Genomic DNA, 23,548 nt, shown 5'->3' on the forward strand with positions numbered 1-23,548 from the left:
CAGACGCACGTAGGCCTTGTTTTATTTGTTTCAACTGTGAAAAAAGAGACTTCAATTCTAGCCCGCAACAATATCTCTCTCTTCTTAATTTCAGTAGAGCTTGGATTAACCATCTGTGCATTCAAAAATCAGGCATTGTTCTAGGAAGTGGGGATATCACGGTGAACAAGAGGGACACAGTCCCGACCCCCACAGGAGCTCACGATCCAGTGGAGGGAGATGAAGTGTTGTATAGGGTAATTAAAAAAAAAAAAAATGCAATGTTTCACAAAGGCACACCTAAAACCTAATCCAGGTTTAGAGGATTAGGGAGAGCTACCCAGGGGAAATGAAGCTGAATTAAAATCTAAGCGTCGTATAGGGATTAGGTCGGGAGAGAGAGAAGGTGGAAGAGAAGAAGGGAGAGAAGGCAGAAGATGGAGAGGGGAAAAGCACATTCCAGGTGGGGAAAATTGCTATGCAAAGGTTCAAAGGAAAATGAAAGCATTTAAAGCTGGAATGCGTCATTGAGATTATCTAGCCTGGAGGGTTGCAAACTAAGAGAAAGAACAGGTGTCAAGCAAAAGACAGTGGAGGGACTAGTGATCAGCTAGAAACTTCATGCCTTGCCTAAAGAGTTCTAAGTTCTATTTACGCTTTTCCTCACCATCCTCCCTGCTGAAGCAAGTTTTGAGGCTCCCCTGTGTTCTCAGTAGACAGCCGGTCCTGACATAATTATTAACAGCATCCTCTTTCATTCTCAAAGGTGAAATTAGATGGCCACTTTAGTTCTCATCCATATGTTAAGTACACTGAAAGATACACAGTAAAACATTGGCCTTTTAAATGTAGTTCAGATAAGGGAGATACTGCTGTGAGGCAGGGAAGGCTTCATGGAGAAGGGGGCCCTTGAGCTGGACTCTGAAAAAACCATCTGTAAGACAGAGCTTGGGAGTGAAGGAACCCTGGTTGAAGATGCAGAAGCAGAAATGCTCATAATCCAGAAGAAGACAGGAGAAAATAAGAGTTTAGGCCCCAAGAGGTGGGAAATGTGGCAGTCAATGGAAAAATCCAGAACAACTTAGCTAGGGGTTTATCTGAGAGGTGCTCAGGGAGGGTGGGTTCTGGCTGTTAGACCCCACAGTGAATCTAGTTCGGGGTGTTCCCAAGAGCTCTGACAAACAACCCAGCAGTCAGCTCCCCTCTACTGGGTCCCCACAGCTTTGGAGCACCCTCCACCTCAGTGGGCTTTAACTGAATGCTAATGAACTGAGTGAACGAATCTCACCCCCAGGCACTTGTTCAGGCAGTGAAAGCCATCCTACAGCCCAGCCAGGACTCCCTGCTCCAAGCCTTGCAGCAGCTGAGACTCTCCATTCAGGATATCACCAGAACCTTGGAACAAATGCACGGTACAACGAATACTTCCTGTGCTCTCCTTGAAGGCTCCCCAAAGGCTGAGGTCTCTGCTGGTGGGAAAAGGCCTGGAGGTTGGGCACATCCTAACTGGGTGATGATGGTGCGTTTCTCCAGCAGATGGTGCTGATGCATTGTCTTTGTTTTAAAATCATTTGCTATCACTGAATGATTTCTCAGTTTGCAGAGAGATTTTCATGTTTTTGTCCTTCTCTGCATTTTCTGGTGGTTAGGATAGTTTACGTTTTTCCTCTCATTGGTGGCCAGACATTTCTTTGGCATCTTGAGGTCTGGCATGAAACTGATGAGGAGGTACACCAGAACATGGGTTGTACACCCTTCATCTGGCAGCAGCACCCTCTTCCAGGGCAGAATTGTGATGACGAGGTTCGTCTTTAAACTCTCTAATGTCCCTTTTTTCTTTTCTCTCTGTTGAGGACTGAGGCGGCCGAACTTGTCTTTAGGCCTTATCTACTGAACTTCCAGTTGTCCTTTCCTCTGGCCAGTGAAGGATGAGTGGTTACGGGTGTGGCCAGTGAAGAAGTCCACACCTACTGGGACAGGTGGCATTTTATTCTGGTGACCACATTCAGTCTCCAGTGTCTGAGAGACTGATTTCCTCTATCAGAAGAATCTTAAAAAATGTGCTGGCTGTTTTCTTAAGGAAGGGTGTGGCAGAGCAACGCAATTAGGTAATAGGGGAAAAGCAGCCGATAAGTCGGTTTCTCCACATCCTGTTTCACTGAAAGAATGAGGGCTTCTTAGAAAACATAGAGTTTACGGTAAACAGGGTAGGAGGAAGGGAGAAAGAAACTAAATGATCCTGCTCTTTATTTTCTTGTGTTAAAAGAATAAATGTACTTGTCATGTGGGTCTCCACGCTGGTATAAACCCACCCAAAGTCACAAGGCTACGTATTATGTCCATTTAACGTCCCTGTTTTACATGTTATATGTGCATTTTCTCCATTTCTCTGAATTTTACTTTTCAAGCCCCTCTGATAACATCAGTGGGGCCCTGGTGGCGCAGTGGCTAAGAGCTCCCGGCTAACGAAAAGGTTAGTAGTACCAACCCACCAGCAGCTCCTTGGACACCCAATAGGGCAGTTCTACCCTGTCCTGTAGGGTTGCTATGAGTCAGACTGGACTTGACAGCAATGGGTGTGGTTTTGGTTTTTGATAACATCATTAGGTCTTCTGCCAAACAAATGCTCCCTAAACTTAGTGAGACGCATTTAGCTTTGCCAAGATACCCTGAATTTATTACTCAGGTTATCAAGATCATTAGAGAAACATCCCAGGTGTCTTCAGATCATATGAACGAGCAGAAGTGCGTAGTTTGGAAGGCTGTGAGAGATTTTGCACTGCATCACACAGATAATGCAATAAGATGGCCACCTGTGTCTGCCTACCACCGGCTTTCCTGGTGCAAACGTTCAGAGTCACTTCTTAAGCCCAGGCCAACCCCTTATGCTCTCTTGAATATTGTTTGCAGCAGGTCTGATGGTCTGAGGTGGTTTTCCACTCTTTTGCTTTATGTTTTTTCCCCTTTAAACCTGACTACAGAATGTGACAATTTTTCTGGGGCTACCTTCCTTATTTCCTCCAAAGGCAAATTTTCCCACACAGACATAATTTATTTTAAAGGTTTTACTACTAGTCATTACACTGAGATGATAAATGCATCAGACTGTATTTTCCAAAGATCTCTAAGGTCCCTAGGTGGTGCAAACTGAACTCAAACTCACGCAGTGGTGCCGCGGAAAAAGTACCTGGTGATCTGCCTCCGCAGAGATTACAGCCTTAAAAACCCTAAGGGACAGTTCTACTCTGTAACACATGGGGTTGCCATGAGTTGGAATCAACCCCATGGTTATTTTGTTTTTTTTTAATCAGACTGTATTTTCCAAAGATAGTTACAATACCTTCCATCTCACATACTTCTCTACAGTGTGTCCTTGACACCCCTCTCATCAAGAGGTGGAGTCTGTGTCCCTGGGACATAGGTGGGTGGGCTTGTGACGTGCTGATGATCGATAGAATGCAGTGGATTGACACCACATGACTTCTGAGGCAAAGCTAGGAAAGGTGATACAGCTTTAATCTTGTATACTGAGTCACCATGGAAGAAGCCCATCTACCCCAAGGCCACCATCTTGTGAAAAAGCCATACCACATGGAGAGGCCATGTGTAGGTGCTCCAGTTGGCACTTGGCATGGGAGGAAATGAGCTTTCAGATGATTCTAGGCTCCGCTTTCAAGTTAGCCTCTGTCCAGTTCTTCCCAGTTGAGGCCCCTGACACTGGAGCAGAGGCAAGCCATCCCCACTGTTTGCTGTCCAATTTCCTGACCCACAGGATCCAAGAACATAATAAAGTGGGTGTTGATGCCACTCAGTTTGGAGTGGTTTGTTATGCAGCAATAGTAATCAGACAAACGTAGTTACAACAATAAGAACACTTACTAGAAACTGTGAGGTGTAAGGAATCACACACAATTTTTAGTCATCGTCTCTGGTTTATAGTTGTTAACTCCCCTCTGAACGATAAACAGAAGTTCAGTTGGACTTCTTCCCCCTGCTTTCATCCCCAAGAATGCATCTAACCAAACATTTCCTTTTCTCTGAGCCCATCTTTATCTAGAGTCATATACTCTACTCCTTACCTGCATAAATACCTCTTTTCCAGGCATGGAGGCCTGAAGGCATGCTCAAGCCGGTATAGAAGATGCCCTTTATTTCAAGGCTACAATGGGCATTTCTGAGGACCACCATACTGTGACCTAAGTCACTAAGCCTTTGCCCAGCCCACACATGATTCTTACTTCACAGTTTATACAGTTCTCACTACTGATTCCGGAATAAAACCAGACTACTCTGTTTTTCCCATTCTGACCCCCTGAAGGCAGAACTCCATAGAAATACTAAAAATACAAAGTATACCCACCTCAACTCGCCATTGCTTTCTGCGTGTCAACACTGAGTACCTGCAGGATGGGTGTACCTCTTCTTTGGAATGGTGGTCTACATAGAGCCCAGGCAGCTCTGAGCTTTGTGGTCAGTTGGGAGGCTAAAATATTTTCAGGTCTTCAAGTATCTAGATTATTGTCAGACATGTTTGTTGGCATGTTTTTTGATACCTCGCGTTATCTGAGAATTCATTTTCTCCCCAGAAAAGTCAAGAGAGATCTTCTCTGAAAAACTAAGGAAATTTTTGCCTTGTATTTTTTTCTGAAGCAATGGAATTTCCACTTTCTCCTTGACCCACTGGTACTTCTGAGAAGTTTTTCTTCTAATGGTCATGAGGATTCCACATGTTTCCTTCTAATAATTTGGCATACGTATTTAAATTGTGTTTCTTAATCAGTAAATAGGGGCTAAACCAAAGTGTGAACTTTTGTTACAATTTCCTACCGATTAATTCATTTAATTTTATCTAAGGATTTTTCTTTCTTAGCTTTGGGAACTTATGTCTAAACTCAATTGGAAAATAATCAGTGCTGGAATTGTCCTCTACTAAATTCCAGACAATAGTAAGTCAGATTCACATTTTTAAAGTTGTCCTCACTGGTGGATGCGTTCCACATGATAATTTGTAATTATAATCAGTCATTCGTTATTGTCAAGTCAATTATGACTCCTGGTGATCCCACACATGTTACAAGCAGGACTGCTGCATAGGGTCTTCTTGGCTGTAATCTTTACGGAAGCAGATTGCCAGGCCTTTCTTCTGTGATGCTGGTGGGTGGGTTTGAACCACCAACCTTTAGATTAGTAGTTGAGCACAAACCATTTGTGCCACCCAGGGACCTGATCCGAATATACCTAAATCATTTGAGCCACCATCTCATACCTTAAATCCAATTTTATAATGTCAAAACACCAAATATGGGGACATACACGCACATACATACACAAAACCAACTCTCAGAACACTGAAGAGTAATATAAATCGTTACAGAAGATTCCTTAGAGATATAAGGAAGAACTTCAATTGTATATCATGTATCAAAACTATCTAAAATTCCACAAGATGTGATTATTATTGTTTTACACAGTTAAAGTTTACTTCAATCTACCTGATATTATCAGCTGTCTTTGTTCTTCATTCCTTTTGTCTCATTTCCTCTGCCTGAAATTCCTCCTTTAGGATTTACTCTAGTGAGGGTCTGCTGGTAGTGAACACTCCCATCTACAAATTGCCTTATTTCACTCTAATTCCTGAAGACAGTTTTTGCCAGCAATCATATCCTTTAAATATTGAAGATATCTGTGCAATGTCTTCTGCTTCCCATTGTCACTACTGAAAAGTTACCCGTCCATCTATCAGTCTTTGCAGGTAATCCGTCTTTTCCCTTTGACTCTTTTTTAAGATTTCCTCTTTTTCTTTCTGTCTGTTGGATTGTTCAGTTAATTCTGCTTATGCTTCATTGTGCTTCTTTAAAATATATGAAAATTTCATTTCTGTTCTCTCTTTTGTTTTTCTGCTGATTCTCATTGCCAGTTGCACTGTTCTTTTTTTTTTTTTTTTGCTTATTTTTTACTGCGTAATGCTCATTGCCCTTGAAAAATCATTTGTAGGCAATCTTCAGGGACTAGGGTAAAGAAATATTTGTATCGGGATCTTCCTGGTTCTGGAAGACACTGGACCACCCTAAGTTAGCAAGTGAAGTCCCATGTACTCATCAGGCAACTGAGGTCTCATATGGCAAGCAGGTAATTGAACTGGGACAGAAATGTGCAAAAATGGTCACTACTTCTCAGGGATAGTTTTTTTTTTTTTTTTTTAATCTTGCTCTGCTCAGCACTAAGGTAATTTTCATATTGTTCAGGCGACAACTAGCAGGCATGGGAGGGAGAACCTCTAATTCACACTGACACTGAGGTTATAGGCTTTGGGGGCTCCCAGTTTAATATGAGAATGGTATCATGTAAAATTCCTCCACATAGCTACGCCAGGGCCTTATTTCTGGCTCCTGGTATACAGACAGACCAATAAAACCAGAGCCCAAGTGTCCCTGGATTGGAAAATACCTTCAGGGAAAAAGCAGCCTTGCCCCTCCAGTTTTCTGCCTTCTTCTCTGGGTCTCTGCTTTCCCTTAGATCTTTGCCTGGTGGTTCCTTACTGCCGTTTCTGCTTTTTGATGCCTTGATGAAGATATTTTCATAATTTATTTGGCTTTTTTTAAAAAAATGTTTTCAATGGGAGGATACCAAAAAAAGAAAAACCAAACCCATTGCTGCTGAGTCAATTCCAACTCATAGCAACCCTATAGGGCAGAGCAGAACTGCCCCATAGGGTTTCCAAGGAGCTACTGGTGGATTCGAACTGCTGAGCTTTTGGTTAGCAGCCGTAGCTCTTAACCACTGCACCACCAGGGCTCCAGATAGCACTCCATTATCACAAACTAGTCTCTTTCCTTAATATTAATTTTATTTGCATCTCTTCTCTCTCCGTTACCACCATCACTTAATCTAAACCTGGCGATCATCATCTCTTGCCTGGACTTCTGCAATAGCTTTCTAAATCCTTTGCTTTATCTGCTCTTTGCCTGTTCTAATTCATTCTCTACACAGCAGCTGGAGTAAACTTCTAAATGTGCACATCATATTGCATCACTTTCACTGCTAAAGCTTTTCAATGTCTATTCCTGGCACAGCCCAGTACAGTAGCCTCTGGTCACACGTGGCTATTAAACACTTGGAATGTGGCCAGTACGACTGAGGAACTAAATTTTTAGTTTCAGTTATTTTTAATGAATTGAAATTTAAAAACTGAATCAGTGTAAGTAAAATAATTTTCTGCTAAATATATCTTTATTGTTTTGGTAAAAGTACATTTCATGTAACTGTTGAAAATTTAGCACCTAAATGAAATGTGCTGTAAGTGTAAAATAGAATTAAAAAATATGTATTTTGTTGTATTTTCAGTGAAGGTTTACACAGAAGTTTAGGCTCCCATTCAACAATTTCCACACAAATTTTTCAGTGACATTGGTTACATTCTTCACAACGCATGAACATTCTCATTATTTCTGTCCTGGTTGTTCTGTTTCCATTTATCTAGTTTCCCTGTCCCTCTGCCTTCTCATCTTTGTTTTAAAGTAGTTGTTGGCATTTGGTCTCATATAGATTTTTTTTTTTTTTAAGGAGCACAGTACTCATGGGTAATATTCTTTATTTTGTGAACCAATCTGTTATTTAGCTAAAAGGTGATCTCAAGGGATAGTTTCAGTTAAAGGCTTAAAGAGTATTTCAGGACATTAGTCTCAGAGAGTCCTCCAGTCTCAACCAATCCAGTAAGTCTAGAATTTTTTAAGAATTTGAGGTACTGTTCCACATTTTTCTCCCCTTCTATCAGGATCCAACTATTATTGTGACACTGATCAGAACAGTTGGTAGCGGTAGCTGGGCACCATCTAGTTTTTCTGGTCTTAGGGTAGATGAGGCCATGGTTTGTGTAGACTATTAGTCCTGTAAACTAGTTTCTTCTTTGAGTCTTCGGTTTCCTTCTTTCTCTTTTGCTCTGGACGATTAGAGACCAATAGAGACCAATAGTTGCATCTTAGTAAGTTAAAATTTTTAAGTGTGTAGGTGTATACACAGGATTTCATGGACATACTACAAAAAACAAAGATATCATTAGTGATAATATTTGGATATCAGGGGTTAAAAAAATATATTATTGCTATTAATTACACCTATGTTTTTTTCCTACTTTTTGAAATTTGACTACTAGAAAATTTGATGCTACATGTGTAGATCACATTATATTCCTATTGGACCAATAGGAATTTGGTTTGTTCATAATTCTAACGATAAGGCTAAAATATGTAACCTGTTCTATAAAATCCAGCCTGATCTGACCATAGACTATTTTATTTTTCATTTAATTTTATTTGACACTACGTTTTTTTTTTTTTTCCTGGCACTAGTTTTTATTTCCACCGCTCATCTGTCAGTTTGTTGTACTGTGGTGGCTTCCGTGTTGCTATGATGCTGGAAGCTATGCCCCTGGTATTTCCAATGCTACGAGGATCACCCATGGTGGAGAGGTTTCCGCAGAGCTTCCAGACTAAGACAAACTGGGAAGGAGGACATGGTGGTCTACTTCTGAAAAAAAAAATTGCCCAGTGAAAACCTTATGATAGCAGTAGAATATTGTCTGATATAGTGCCGGAAGATGAGTCCTTCAGGTTGGATGTCACTCAAGATACAACTGGGGAAGAGCTGCCTCCTCAGAGTAGAATTGACCTTAATGATATACATGGAGTAAAGCTTTCAGGACCTTCATTTGCTAATGTGGCATGACTCAAAATAAGAAGAAACAGCTGCAAATATCCATTAATAAATGGAATGTTCAGTGTACAAAGCATGAATCTAGGAAAATTGGAAGTTGTCAAAAATGAAATGGAAGACTTGAAGACCAATATCTTAGGCATTAGTGAGCTGAAATGGACCGGTATTGGCCATTTTGAATTGGACAATCATATGGTCTACTAAGCTGGGTATGATAAATTGAACAAGAATGGTATCACATTCACTGTCAAAAAGAAAACTTTTCTTTTTACTGTCTTGAAGTACAATGCCGTCGATAGTTCCATTAAAAAAAAAAAAAACACATCTCTGTTGGAAATATTATGTCAACTGCATTAAATCTATATATTCATTTGGAGAAAAAATTACATGATTTTGATATTATGCTTAATCTTTTCCTCTTATGATCAGGCAGGTGAAGAGGTAGATAGTAGCATAAAAATATTATTCTAAGGTTTTTGGATGAAATGAACTACCCCAAACTATTTCTTCGTATTGCTAGGTATTCTTTTGTCACATGGGCTAAAATTTATCCAGATGGAAAATTCTTCTCTTAGATACATTTCCTCTTTTAGATTTTGATAGTAAGTTTCCTTGTCCATGAGCATTGTCTACAAGAATGTACCTTTTCATTTATTAGCTCTGCTTTAATTTTTTTAAGGATATTTTGTAATTTCCTACATAAGGGGCTTACATATCTGTGTTTTTTGCGTTTACTTTATAGTTTTATTTCTGTTGTATATGGTATCTTTTGATTTAACTACCTCCTGTTTGATGCTGGTTTATAGAAAAGAAATCGATATTTGATTATTAATCTTGAATCCCACACGTTGCTAAACACCCTTATTAAGTCTAATAATTAGTGTAGGTTACCTAGGTTTTCTATATAGAAATGATAGCATTTGAAAATAATGTTTTGTTTCTTCATTAAAATACTTATAATTTTTCTTTCTTTCTTCTTCCTTTTGGCTAGGACCTCCAACACAGGGTTGAATGGAAGTGCTATTGCTTGTTTTGTTCCACATTTTAAAGGAAATGTTTTAATATTTCACCACTAAGTATAGGATTTCTGTGGATTCCCTTTATTAGCGTATGGCTGTTCCATCCTACTGTTAATTTGCTAAAGTTTTTTGTGTGTTTTGATCATGAATGGACATTGAATTTTATAATTTTATTTTCAAATCTTGAAATTATCATTTAATTTTTTTCTCCTTAAATCTGTTAAGTTGGGAAACTATTAAAGTGTTGCCAGTCATTACTGCTTCAGCAAAAACTTATAAAGAATATTTAGCAGTTTCGGTAAGAATAAACCACCAAATGGGAAGGGCCCAGAAGTAGAGCCCAGAGAAAAGTCTAGCACATGGGGCATTGTCACAGAAGAGCAGAGGGACTGGAGGACCATACAGAGTCATTAGGGAGCCCTGGTGCTGAATGAGGAGCCCTGGTGGCACAGTGGTTAAAAGCTTGACTGCTAACCAAAAGGTTGGCAATTTGAATCTACCAGCTGCTCCTTGGAAACTGTATGGGGCAGTTCTACTCTGTCCTATAGGGCTGCTATAGGATTGCTATGAGTCAGAATTGACTCGATGGCGAGGGGTTTGGTTTTTTTTGGTTTTGGTGCTGAACGAAGACATGAGTCACATGGGCCTAAGGGGCTTCAGAGAAAATGAGGAGCAGGAAAAAGACGTGGAGGACCGGAGGTTAGTAGTGATGGTAGGGAAGAGGAAATGATCATATGGAGATGGCATTATATAAACCTCAGTAAAAAGACATTTCTTTTTCACTCAGAAGCAAAGGGACATAGACAGGAATATAGCTATGACAAATATATACCAGATCACCGAATATTTAGGGTCCTCATTATATGAAGAAGAGAGAATAACCTTTAAAATGTGATGAAAAGAAATTTAGTACAAACAAGTTAATAACTAGTAGAATCAGTTATCCCCAGGAATTGGCAGAGATTAAAAAAAAAAAAAAAGCTGCACGGATTAATGAATTCAGCTAAATGAACCTGTATCTGACCTGGTGTGGCTGTCCCTGGGCAAGGGACACTCCACTGCTGTGTCCTTTGTTGACTAAACAGAGCTTCACTTGAGCATGGATGACTTTAGCTTCTCTCCTTCGTGAAAGCCTTGGAAGAGGGAACGTTTTCTTACTGCTTTTCTCCTCTCCATTTCCCACATTCTCTCAGACATCATGTCCGTTTAAAATACTACATTTTTAAAGATGGCCTTGGTCTCTTTTTGTTGTTGTTGTTGTTAAGTACAGAAAAGGGAAGTTCCAAGAATAGAAAAAGACAGCATATGGAATAGTTTAAAAGTTCTGAAAACACCAGTGAGGGGGACTACAGAAGAGAACATTCCAGCCCCTCCTGCTGCCATTTTCATTCCAGGTCTCTGCGCAGATCAGATAGAGGAGGCAGCCCCAGGAAAACAGAGGGCCTGCATATGTAACCAATTTCTTTTTGTGCCTGTAGTAAAGTTCACATTTTGATTGCTCCTCCAGATTATGTAGATCCAGACATATTTTATGCAGTCATCCGGATCTTTCTCTCTGGGTAAGTATAGTTCAACTGCTTTCCTGCATGGGGCCTCTGTAGCATTTTCCAAATTTATGAGAGAAAGAACAGACAAAAGCTTCCTAGAGTAAGAAACACACCAAGGAACGCTTGCTAGCAGAGTAATCACCTGCATCCATGCTGGGATGAAAGAAGTGGGATACCGTCTGCATGACAAATGACATCGAGAGTTGATGTTTTTGTTCAGAATGATTGTCCTTAAGCCGTCATATTAGATCCGTTTATATTCACTTTTCCTACAACCTCAACTTGGTGACAGCAAAAAACAAATAAATAAAAGAAAGCCCAAGATGCCACCCACATAGCTTTATTGCTTATACCCATTCTCTCCCCTTATGATCTAGGTAGTTGAATTGGAAGAGGAGACAATGGCATGAAAGCATTAGCTAATACTCCCGGAAGAGCTACCCCAAACCAGTCTTCCATATTTGCAGCTATTCTTTTGTCACATGGCCTGACATTCCTCCAGATAGAAAGCTCTACTTTTAGATACATTTCTTCTTTTAAATACACTAGTCATTCCTACATTCCTACCTTGACTTTTTTTGTTTTTTTTTTTTTTGGTCACGTTTGTATTCTTACCCTATCCCATACCTGCTGCCTGGAAAATACTGATTTTTCTCTGTTCCTGTGGGTTTTTTTTCCTTCTTTATTTTTTAATTGTACTTTAGATGAAAGTTTACAGAACAAATAGTTTCTTATTAGACAGTACACGTATTATTTTATGATATTGTTTAGCAACCCACGACGTGTCAACAATGTCCTTTCTCAACCTTGAGTTCCCTATTACCAGCTTTCCTGTCCCTTCCTGCCTTCTAGTCCTTGTCTCTGGACTGTTGTACTCCATTAGTCTCGTTTTGTTTTACGGGCCTGTCTAATCTTTGGCTGAATGGTGAACCTCGGGAGTGGCTTCATTACTGATCTAAAAGGGTGTCTGGGGGCCATACTCGCAGGGTTTCCCCAGTCTCTGTCAGGCCAGTAAGTCTGGTCTTTTTTTGCGAGTTGGAATTTTATTCTACATTTTTCTCCCACTCTGTCTGGGACTCTCTGTTGTGATCCTGGACCTTGACATGTTTTAATCAGATTGCTTTCCTATTCCGAGAGAAATAAGTTTGCTTGTTTTTTTTTTTTTATGGTAAAAAGTAAAATATTGAGATGGTGTATGTGTTCGGTGGAAATTACAAAAAGTAGATATCATCTAGCGTGCTATTTTGATAATGAGGAGATGCCTGAAGTGCTATCAATAGAAAGATTCTAAAGCTGTTCTGGAAATAGCAAAAGACATGCCAAATGCCCGAATCTATTAGTGACATATTCCACTGGTGCAAGAAGGAAGTAAAAACATATACTAAGTATCTTCTGTAGGTTGGGTAGATTTGGAGTGTGTGACACTGTACGGGGAGGCCAACCTGGGTGGGAATCTTTATTGTAGGGAGAAAGTAGCAAGAAAGTTCCTTGAGAGTAATAGGTACCTGCTTTATAGGGTGAAGAGAGAATAAAGTGGAGAAATGAATTTGTGAGTGTGTCTCAAAATTTAGGCTTTCCATGTACACCACCACCCTTTCATTTTGGAAACCTTTCCCAAAGAGGTTACGTACGCCATAGACCTCTTCCTGTTCTCTGTATTCTTTGCATATAGTCAGGCTCAAGATGAAGATCTGTTTATAAAATAGAGTACCTAGCAACAAATATTAAGTAAGACATGCAGATATACTTTGGTAGGATTAGACAAGAGGGAAAAAAAAAAAGACTTTTTTAAAAAAGTTCATGCTACCATATAGCAAGTTTACTGCAGCTGCAGAAATAGGCTGGGATTTAGGAAGTACTAACCCAGGAAAATCTCTTTGTGCTTTATTTTGATATCTAAATCTGTATTAGTTTTTTCTTGTTGCATAACAAATTACACAAATTTAGCAGCATAAAATAACACACATTTATTATCTCACAGTTCTGTAGGTCAGAATTCCCGGCAAACTCAGCTGGTTTCTCTGCTTAAGGTCTCAAAAGGGTTAAGCCAAGGTGTCTGCTGGGCTGGGCTCTTATCTGCAGAGTCTAGGGAAGAATCCACTTCCAAACTCACTCATGTTGTTGGCATAATCCAATTCCTTATGGTTGCAGAATGGAGGTCTCTATTTCCTTTCTGACTATCGGACAGGAGCCACTCTCAGCTTCTAGAGTTCACCTGTACTCCTTGTCATGTGCTCCCTCCATCTCAGCAATGGTGCTTCAAATGCTTCTAGTAAATTTCTTCAACTTCTTCTGTCTGTCTGTTTTCAGAGGTCTCGTGTGGTTAGATTTAATCCGCCTGTATGATTAGATATAATCACCTGTATAATCCAAGATAACTTCCTCTCTTCAGGTCAACTGATTAGTAACCTTAATTACATCTGAAAAGTTCCTTTTGCTTAGAAAATATCATATTCACAGACATCGTAGCTCATTTATATTAACATCCTGGGGATTTGAGTGGAATATCTTAGATGAGGGGGCAGTTTTAGAATTCTACCCCACAATGGCCTCCAGGGAATAGGTAAGTTCTACTTCTTTCTTAAATCAGAGGTATCTGATAAGGACTTACTACTACATATTCTGAAATTCTCAGAACTAGAAGGAGCCCTGGTAATGCAACAGTTAAGCACTCAGCTGCTTACTAAAGGTTGGTGCTTCCAACCTACCCCGTGGCTCTGGCTCCATAAAGAAAATCTGCTCCCATAAAGACTATCGCTTAGAACATCTTGTGGGGCAGTTCTATTCTATTGCATGAAGTTGCTGTGAGTCCAAGTCGACACAACAGTACCTCACAACAGCAACAACAACAGAAGGGCACCAGAGAGTGACTGTTTTATTAAAATAAGTTCTAGATGAGTGATAAATTTTATCTGGAATCCAAATAAATAACTCCTCTCTGCTTCTGATCTTCAAAAATATTTCCCATGTAGCTAAACTAAGTTGTCAGCACTAAATCCAAAATGTATTGATTCTGACTCATAGCAACTCTATAGGACAGAGTAGAACTGCCCCATGGAGTTTCCAAGGAGCACTTGGTGGATTTGAACTGCCAACCTTTTGGTTACCAGCCGTAGCACTTAACCACTATGCCACCAGTGTTTCCTTGATAAGTATAGATTGCCAAAATCATCAGCATTGTTTAGAATTCCCAATAGGGTTGTCTTGGATAATCTAAATTTTCTCTCGTGTTCTTGACTTGTCCTATGTTTGGTTTATAATTTTGTTTATATATTTTTTAAACTTTTTTGCTTAGGAAAGTTGAGAGAGTCCATCTGTAGATGAAACATATTCCCTTCAGTTCTGACTCACATTAAATTTCTACAATCAGTTCTGGGAAGTTATTGACCCTTGTAGAAAAATATGTCATGTCATATTTTTTTCTGTTAAAACTTCCCCTTTTCTTGGGGTTGCTTGACATATAGTACACAAAAAGCTAAAAATAACCTTGCCTAACAATATATGAAAGGCAACTCGTTTTTTTCCTTTACAAACAGTGTTCTGGGCCTGAGAGTGCATGGAGCAATCCATAGGCTGCTCAGAGAAACCTGATTTCATTCCTCACACTAATCTTATGATAGCTGGAGAAAATAGGTTTTGAAAATGGATGTCCTTCTTTGGTTTTGTTGTACTTATAACCTGGTATTCTCTCCAGCAGCTTCTATGTGGCTTCAACATAGCCTCTTCAGGTTGAGGAACTGATTGGATATTGATAGATGTTGCTTAGGCCATTGGAGACATCTGGTGGTTCTTTTCAGCTGGCCAGATTCTTTCAAGAAATGACACTTGGGTCTACATATTATGAATATTATAATACAGACTTCTAGAATGTCATTCATTCATTCATTCATCAGATATTTAGTGAGTGTTTACCACAGGCCAGACATAGTTCTAGGTGTTGAGAATAGTGAAACTAAATAACTCAGTCCTTGTGGAGCTTACATCTTAATAATGGGAGACAATGAATTAAACGAACAAGTTAATATAATAATAAAATCAAATATTTTACAATGCATGGTACACCAATAAGCAATATAGGGAAATGTAAAGTGGAATACAGGGAATGTTAGGAGTGGTGGCAGAAGTTTCTAATTTATTTAGTGTAATCCGGGAATGCCATACCGTTAAGGTGAGTTTTGAGCAGACAAGTAAGAGAGTGAGGGAGTGAGCCACCCAGATACCTGCTCCAAGCAAAAGAAACAGTGAATGCAGTGACCCTGAGTGGGAGCAAGTTTGTTATGGTGGGAGGGCCACAAACAGGCCAACAGGGCTGGCATGGGGTGAGTGATATAAGATGAGTCTGGAGTGCTAGCAGGGGATCAGATCATGTAGAGCTTCTTGGCTTCTTTTCTAAGTGAGATGAACAATGTTGACAAGTTTTGAGAAGAGGTATGACATGATCTACCTCAAGTTCCAAATCATCACTCTGTCTGCTAAGTGCAAAATAGATTATTTGAGAGCAAGGTTGGAAGCAGGGTAAGTATTCAAGAAGTTGTTACAACAATCCAGAGTGGCGGGCTTGAAGTAGGGTGGGAAGAGTGGTGGTGTTAAGAAGTGGTCAGATTTGGGATATATTTTGAAGGAAAAGTTGCCAGGATCTGCTATTGGATTAGATGTGGAATGAAAAAGAAAAAGATCAAAGACGATCCTAAGGTTTTTGGCCCAATCCTCTGGAAAAATGGGGTTCCCATTTACTCTGATGGGGAAGACTATAGGAGAAAGAAGCTTGGCAAAGGGTAGGGGATATCAGGAAGTCAATCTGGAACACGTCGGTTCCTGTGGAGGTATCAAATAGGCAGTTGGACACATGACTCTGGAGTACTGGGGAAAGGTCCAGGTATAAACAGGAGGCCCTGAGTGCTTGACTACTAGCCAAGAGGTTGGCAATTTGAACCCACCCAGAGGTGCCTCGGAAGAAAGTCCTGATGATCTGCTTTCAAAAGGTCACAGCCTTGAAAACCTCATGGAGAAGTTCTACTCTGCACACATGGGGTCACCATGAGTCAGAATTAACTAGACAGCAACTAACAATAATAAAGGTGTAAACTTGTGAATGGTCAGAGTTTAGTTGTTTTTAAATCCATGAGACTAGATACAATCATTTAGGGAATAAAAGTAGTTAGAGAAGGCCAAAGATTGACCTCTTCAAGCATCCAACATTTAGAAGTCTTCAAGATGGGAAGGAATGGCTGAAAGAGACTGAAATGACTATATAAGATCATCAACCAGATCACAAAGAAAAGTATGAGCAAGTATGTCTATGTGTATGTGGTCCATTTACTTCCCGATAGCAGTTATGTCTTCAATGTTTCTTGCCTATAACATTTATTCAGCAATTTTGATGGACCAGTGTCCTGACCTTTGACAAGTCACGAAATCTCTCTGGAGCCCATTTAATTCTCCCTGCAGCTCAGAGAGGTTAATTAACTAATTCAAGGTCCACAGTTATCAAATGGCAAAGCTGAGATTAAATTCCATATCTTCCTGAAATAGAGCTGTCACTCCTGACAGCTACCTAATGCAGCCTGCTGTGATTTAACAATTGGAACCTTCTCTCTGCTCTTCCCCTTCATTTCCTCGGCTCTGTTTTCTGTCCTCATGTCTTTCCAGAGTGATATTGCCCCAACTGTAAAGGCCACTCTGCTGTTTAGCCAGTGAAAAGCAGAGGCAGCCAACCCAAAACAACTCACCAAGAAAACAACCCAGTTGCATTTCCTGCCTCAGGAAAGTATTTGAAAACGTCATGCATAGCAAGTGCCGCTGACTTTCTGCTGCTTTTGTAAGAGGGTGTGCACGGTGGTGGGTTCTCCTTCTCTTGAGCAAACTAACTTTCAGAATGATTATCAAGGTGAAACATCAATGTAAGCCTGTTATTTAAATAGTACAACAGAGAAAGTAGCTGGTTCCTAGCAATAAGGGAAGAAGATTCATTTCCTTTGTAATAGTAGAAATTTACATGTGGGGTTCTTGAGCAAATGAAAACAGAGAATGACAGATTTGAGGTTCAAATTGTGGTTTCCTCATTCTCTTAGAGACCTTAGAGACTTAACTGTCTTGAGTCTTCATTTCTTTATCTGTAAAATGGGGTGAAAAAGACCTGCCCTGATCTACTCACAAGAGGTCAAATGCAAAATAAAGGTGAAGGTGCTGTATAAATTATAAAGCATTGTAGGGACATACGTAGCATGTTCTTCTTGTTGCCATTGTTATTATTACTTTATAGAGTCCCCCACATACGCTCCGTGATGGCTCAAGACTCTATAAAAAGTCAGACACAGGGAAAAGAGTAAAGTAGATGCAAGCAGGAAGAGGGAGACAGAGACAAAAGAATGAAGAGAGGGAATCACAGAGAAGGGAGACTGGAGAGGAGAGGGGAGGGGAGCAAGGGAGAGTGGAGGAGAAAGAGGAGAGGGAGGAGCACAGAAGAGAGGGAAGAGCTCACTCAGCGTGAGCAAGACTAAGAGCCCCAATTCCAATCTTTCAACATGGCCCAAACTTAGCTCTGTCAACCTGCAGGTTGTGGTGTGTTGTCTTTGTTGCCACCCTTATTACCCACCCTTATTATTAATACCTACTATCGACAAGGAACCCTGGTGGTGTAGTGGTGAAGTGGTTGACTGCTAACCAAAAGGTTGGGAGTTCGAATCTTCTAGCTGTTCCTTGGAAACCCTGTGGGCAGTTCTACTCTGTCCTGTAGGGTTGCTATGAGTCAGAATCGATTCAATGGCAACAAGTTTGTTTTTGTAGTATCCACAAAGAATTTGACAGTCATTTCTACAAAGTCAAATATTTAGAACATATAAGGCTTAATGTGACAGCTATTATAGTTGTCAATATTTTGAGGAGAGGCAAGGATGTGTATGTGAGTGTGCGTGTGTGTGTGCACGTGGGCATGTATGTGAGGCTTGTGGAGTTGCAGGCACCAGGTCCTCAAAGTTGAAATTAGCAGAGCAAGTAAAAAAGAGTGTTCCAGAGCCCTTATAGTGTTCCTGTTGATCAGCACGGATATCATCATTATCATTAAATTTCTCCAAAGAATATGTCATGAGACCACTGCCAAGGACTCCCTTCCATATAACCTTTACTTCTCTGGAAAAATCCTTTGAATGAGGAAGAGTAGTGCTTTGTTATATGGCCAGTCATGAAGCTGGCATCAACATAATACATACTTACACATTCTACAAAGATATCCAGTCCTTTGCCATAAAATTACCACCAAAATCCTGTTTCCGTTTCTGCTCACTCTCTATTTTCTTATCAGAAAATGTGCTAATTCCTAGCACCCCCTTCTTCTCTCTGACTTTTGCTTAGGTGGAAAGATAATCCAGCAATGCCACTGGGGCTGATATATGAAGGAGTCTCAAAAGAGCCCCTGAAATACTCTGGAGGGAGTGCAGCTCAGAGCTCAGTGCTTCATGCCTTTGATGAGTTCTTAGGCATTCGCCATAGCAAGGAAAGTGGTAAGTCGGACATTTTTCTTTTTTAATAGGGAGATCAAAGCAGAGACATATCTACCAGCTGATAAAACTAAATGTAAATTAAAATGTCGCAAAGTCTATATTTCTCCAAGTCAACCAGTAGACTATACCTTGTGTATGTTATTGTGTCAAGTCAGTTAATACCAGATCCCAGCAGGAGCTGTGGTTTCATTTTCAAATCTTATAGCATTGCGTTACTTCCAGCTGTTCACTATGATTTTGATTTGGATCCTGAGGTAGTATCTTCCACTCTCTAAAATGAGGGAGACCTCTGGAGTTTGAAGGTGTGGCATTATGTTCATGAGTCTGGAGCCAGTCAGTGCTGTGTATGAGTTCCTCCACTAAAGTTCTTCCCCATGAAAATAGTGCAACTTTGAGCCCAACAAGTTAGACCAGAAGAGAGAACTTTCTTATTGGAAGCTTGAAATTGCTCGTTTCCTTACCTCCCAGCATTGAGCCTAATGTTTGACAGCTGCAGAAAGACACTTCGTGCTAGAGTTTTCAAATTGAATTAGAATTTAAAAATGACAAGAACTTGGCCTCATAGAGTCCAGTCTCATCCACAAAAGGCAGTTCTCCAGAATATGATGTTTCTTCATGGAACTTTGCACTTGGTAATGTTAGTAGTTGATTTACCATGCATAATATTCACACATAATGGATTTCCTGTATCTATTGATATAAATTTTAAAATACTTGACTTCTAGAAGCCATTACTAAAATAGTTGCTTAGTCTTTATCTTATTTGCCCTTACAAACTCTATAACTTCCCTCTTCCTAACCACTCCTTCCAAATCGAAGTACTTAGGAAACAGGATTTACCAGAGTATTTAGCTAACCGGTTTAAGTGGTTCTTATTCAGAACCCCATAGAGGAGTGAGTGTACCCAATTCTGTTTGTTGTTGTTGTTAGGGGATGTCGAGTCAGTTCTGACTTGTTCTTGACCCCATGCACAACAGAATGAAACACTGCCCAGTCCTGCACCATCCTCAAAATCATTGCTATGTTTGAGTCCATTGTTGCAACGACTATATCAATCCATCTCGTTGAGGGTCTTCCTCTTTTTCACTAACCTTCTACTTTACTGAGCATGATGTGTCTCTCGAGGAACTGATCCCTTTTGATAACATGTCCAACATAAGTGAGATGAAGTCTCTCCATCCTCGCTTCCAAGGAGCACTCTGGCTGTACTTCTTCCAAGACAGATTTGTTCATTCTTCTGGCAGGCTGTGGCATATTCAATTCCCTCACCAACACCATAATTCAAATGCATTGATTTTTCTTTGGTCTTCCTTATCCATTGTCCAGTTTTTGCATGCATATGAAGTGATTGAAAATACCATGGTTTGGGTCAGGCCCACCTTAGTCCTCATGGTGACATCTTTGCTTTTTTTTAACACTTTAAAGAGGTCTTTTGCAGCAGATTTGCCTAAATCTGTTTTCAAAGTAATACAAAATCAATTGAAATTTCAAAAGGAGATAAGATTGCCTTTGAACAGATCATCTTGTTGATTATGCCTTACATTTGTGGATATTCTTTGTAGTGGCTAGCAAGAGGCTTTGTTCACATTAGGTGTATGAAATATATGTATAGATTGGTTGATAGATCCAGTTGCAACTCAGTTATTCGAGATATGCTTGCTTCCTTTCGTCTTTCCCAACTCCTATCAACAATCTAGAATGTGCATTTGGGTATTTGAACCCTATAAGTAAAAGGCCAGCAAGGTAAAGTGGCAGTTAGGACAGCAGCGACAGTTTTGACTGCATTAGTGTCTGGATACGCAAGCAGGACTTTCCTATACTTCCATTTGGAGCTCCGATGTTGCTCTGAATTGTTTCTTTCAGCTGACTTTCTGCACAGAATGAGGGACTACATGCCTCCTTCCCATAAGGCCTTCACAGAAGAAATCCAGTCCGCTCCTTCACTGAGAGACTACACCCTGTCCTCAGGAAATTGCCAACTTCTTACAGCTTATAACCAGTGTACAGAGGCCCTGGCAGAGCTGCGCAGCTATCACATCACTGTGGTCACCAAATACCTCATCACAGCTGCAGTCAAAGCAAAGGTCAGGAGGCCGAGCCATCTCCCGGGGCCACCTCAGGCTTTAGAAGAGAGAGGCACAGGTGGAACTGCAGTGCTGAGCTTCCTGAAGAGTGTCAGGGATAAGACTTTAGAGTCAGTCCTCCACCTGACTGGTTAAGAGCCTGCCCTTTCCCCCAGCAATGCAGACAGGGGTGTTTCCCTCATTCTCTCCCTCACTGGAGGGCAGGTGGCCTGGAGAATGAGGGTCAGTATTCTGTTTGGAATAACCTAAAAGGGATCTCAGCACTATTCATATTTCTGCTCTACAGAGCATTATATTCTCCTTTGTTGAGAGATGTTAGTCTTCAAAGAGGAGAATTTACATTGCCAAAAACTTCCCTTCCCTGACTGATCACTGCTTATTAGCAAAAAGCTTTAGACGTGTCCTCATTCAGTATGCCACAGAGGAATGTTCTGTTTATAAAGTAATGTCAACTCCATCAAAATTTCAAAAGGAAATAAAATTGCCTTTGGACAAATCATCTTGTTGATTTCTTTAAAAAGTGAATTATTTGTGCATTCATTTATTCACTTAAAAACTCATCAAGTTCCTATGGAGTACTGGCTTGCCTTTCTTAGGAGTCCTTGGGTGGCACAAGTGGTAACGCACTTGGCTGCTAACCAAAAGGTTGGAGGTTCTACCCAAAGGCACCTCAGAGGAAAGGCCTGGGGAATTTAGTTCCCAAAAATCAGCCACTGAAAACCCTTGGTAGCACAGTTCTACTCATACACATTGAGTGGCCGTGAGTCACAATTGACTTGATGGCAACCAGTTTGGTTTGGTTTGGTTTACTAGTTTAGGGATTAGAAAGAGTCCAGCTGTCTTTTCCCTCCTGTGTGTTGACTGTTGACAGGAGGTGGGAAGTACTAAATAGAAGTGTGGAGGGAGGAGGAGGCTGGCAATAGGATTTGAAGTCACCAGTATGAAAAGGAATAGTTAATGGTATGGGGATGGATGAGACCTTTCCACATGGTACATAAATTTGAAAATTCTATTTTGTTTTCATCCTTTATTTTTAGAAGAGTGATTCTCTTTTCACACTAGAAGTTTATATTTGTAAAACTAATTAATTGACCCTTCAGATGGAAATGAGCAAAATAACTACACTGCAAAAGTGTCGTGGGAATAAATTTTAAATCCACATGCAAAGTGTGCAAATAAATGTAACTGTTTTTATTGACGAAGTTTCTATCTTAAGGTCTTATTCTATCCAGCAATAGAAAACTAGAAAACTTAATCTTGCCAATTTAGGATAAACTCTATTAATTTAAGGTTCCTCCCCATAATGCACACACACATATCTGAGATAGTATATGAATTCCAGAGGGCCTATCTAGTGTCATGGCTTCAAGGAGAGGCACCTGATCATTGATCAGCCTCTGCCTCTTCTAGCATCTGCTAAGAAGCCCCCATTCCCATATGGATACTGGTCAAATGGACCTTGCAGCATCTCTCATCTGGTTCAAGTTTTTCAGCCCTCAAGGTCCCGTCATGCCACTCAGAAAAATACTTGGCTAGTTCCTGCACCCCCTGAGGGGAATTAGAGGACTACAAGTCTGGCTGGGGGCCATCTGCCTAGCACCCACAATAGCCACTCTCCAGTGCCATGGTGAGAAGGAGAATTCCAGACTCTTGTCAACTCCCAGGGCTCTTGATAAGAAGTCAAGAACCAGCTTCCTCCTGTTGCAAACCCTTAAACTACTTTGGAGTGAGGTAGAGGGCTCCTACTGCCCCAAGTTCTCAACGGCTTGGCCTGGCCTGGGAAGGATGTGGAAGTGGGGCATGACAGGGCCATGAGCTTCTTCTCCGAGACCCTCGCCAGTGCTCTTCTCTGTGTCTATCCTTGCTCTTCCTCCTCCTCTAACCACAAGAAAGAAAATCCTTTTCTAGTCTGGGTGGGCCACCACATTTTCTCTCTATTGTTTCAGTCAAAGCCTTCACTCAAAAGACCTTGGCTCTCATCACTCAGAAAGCCTTTTTTCTTCACCTGCTCTCCTTGTCTTGAATTTAAAAAGTCAGTTTTGAAACTCACAAGTGAGGATGGATGTATTTATTTCCCTTTGCTTTGTCTTTCTAACTTCCCTCTCTGGGGATCAATAAACTCAGACTGTCTTAACTGCCTGAGCTAGGTGTGTGTCATGATCCAAGGAAGTAGACTGGATGGGAAAAAGGATAAAAACACATTGGTTAGGAGTTCAAAACGTTATCTCCGCTCCCTCACATTCTCAGGCGATAAGAGTGTGAACTTTAGAATAAGACCCACCTGTGTTTGAATTCAGACTATGTCACTTGTTAAACAACACAGCTTTGACCAGTTTCTGAATGTGACTAATCCTCAACTTCCTGTTTTTTGTCAAACAGAAATGATACGATCTGTCTCCTAGGGTGGATATAAGTAACAGAAGACAGTGCCTGACACAGAGAAAAACTTCAATAAAAATTTATTTGGTTGTGAGGTAAGGCTCAGAGCATAGTGTAAATCAGTTTGAGGGAGAATACTGTATTTCTCAAACTTCCTGGGCTCATGTCATCTGCATAGCAATAAAATGAACCATTATCATTTATCACTCGAGGATGTTAGTGGGTGGAAAGTGATAAACGTATGGCCTTAAAGATCAGTAAAACCTGCGTTTGAATTCCAGCTTTGCCTATTATTTTATGACAAGTATGTTGTTTAATCTTTCAGAGTC

The 23,548-nt window shown here is 40.4% G+C and overlaps 1 protein-coding gene across 1 annotated transcript in view; it reads left to right on the forward strand.

The window, feature by feature from the left end:
- The window catches only part of IDO2 (indoleamine 2,3-dioxygenase 2), a 76,320-nt gene extending 55,065 nt beyond the window's left edge, over positions 1-21,255 (forward strand). The window contains exons 7-10 of the mRNA XM_004382139.3: positions 1,274-1,391; positions 11,218-11,269; positions 18,608-18,756; positions 20,620-21,255. Coding sequence (XP_004382196.1) covers positions 1,274-1,391; positions 11,218-11,269; positions 18,608-18,756; positions 20,620-20,975 — 675 coding nt within the window. The 3' untranslated portion in view covers positions 20,976-21,255. The remainder of the gene's footprint in view (positions 1-1,273; positions 1,392-11,217; positions 11,270-18,607; positions 18,757-20,619) is intronic.
- The last annotated feature ends 2,293 nt before the right edge of the window (positions 21,256-23,548 follow it).

Source organism: Trichechus manatus, unplaced genomic scaffold (genome assembly GCF_000243295.1).
Source record: "Trichechus manatus latirostris isolate Lorelei unplaced genomic scaffold, TriManLat1.0 scaffold00090, whole genome shotgun sequence".
NCBI lineage: Eukaryota > Metazoa > Chordata > Mammalia > Sirenia > Trichechidae > Trichechus > Trichechus manatus.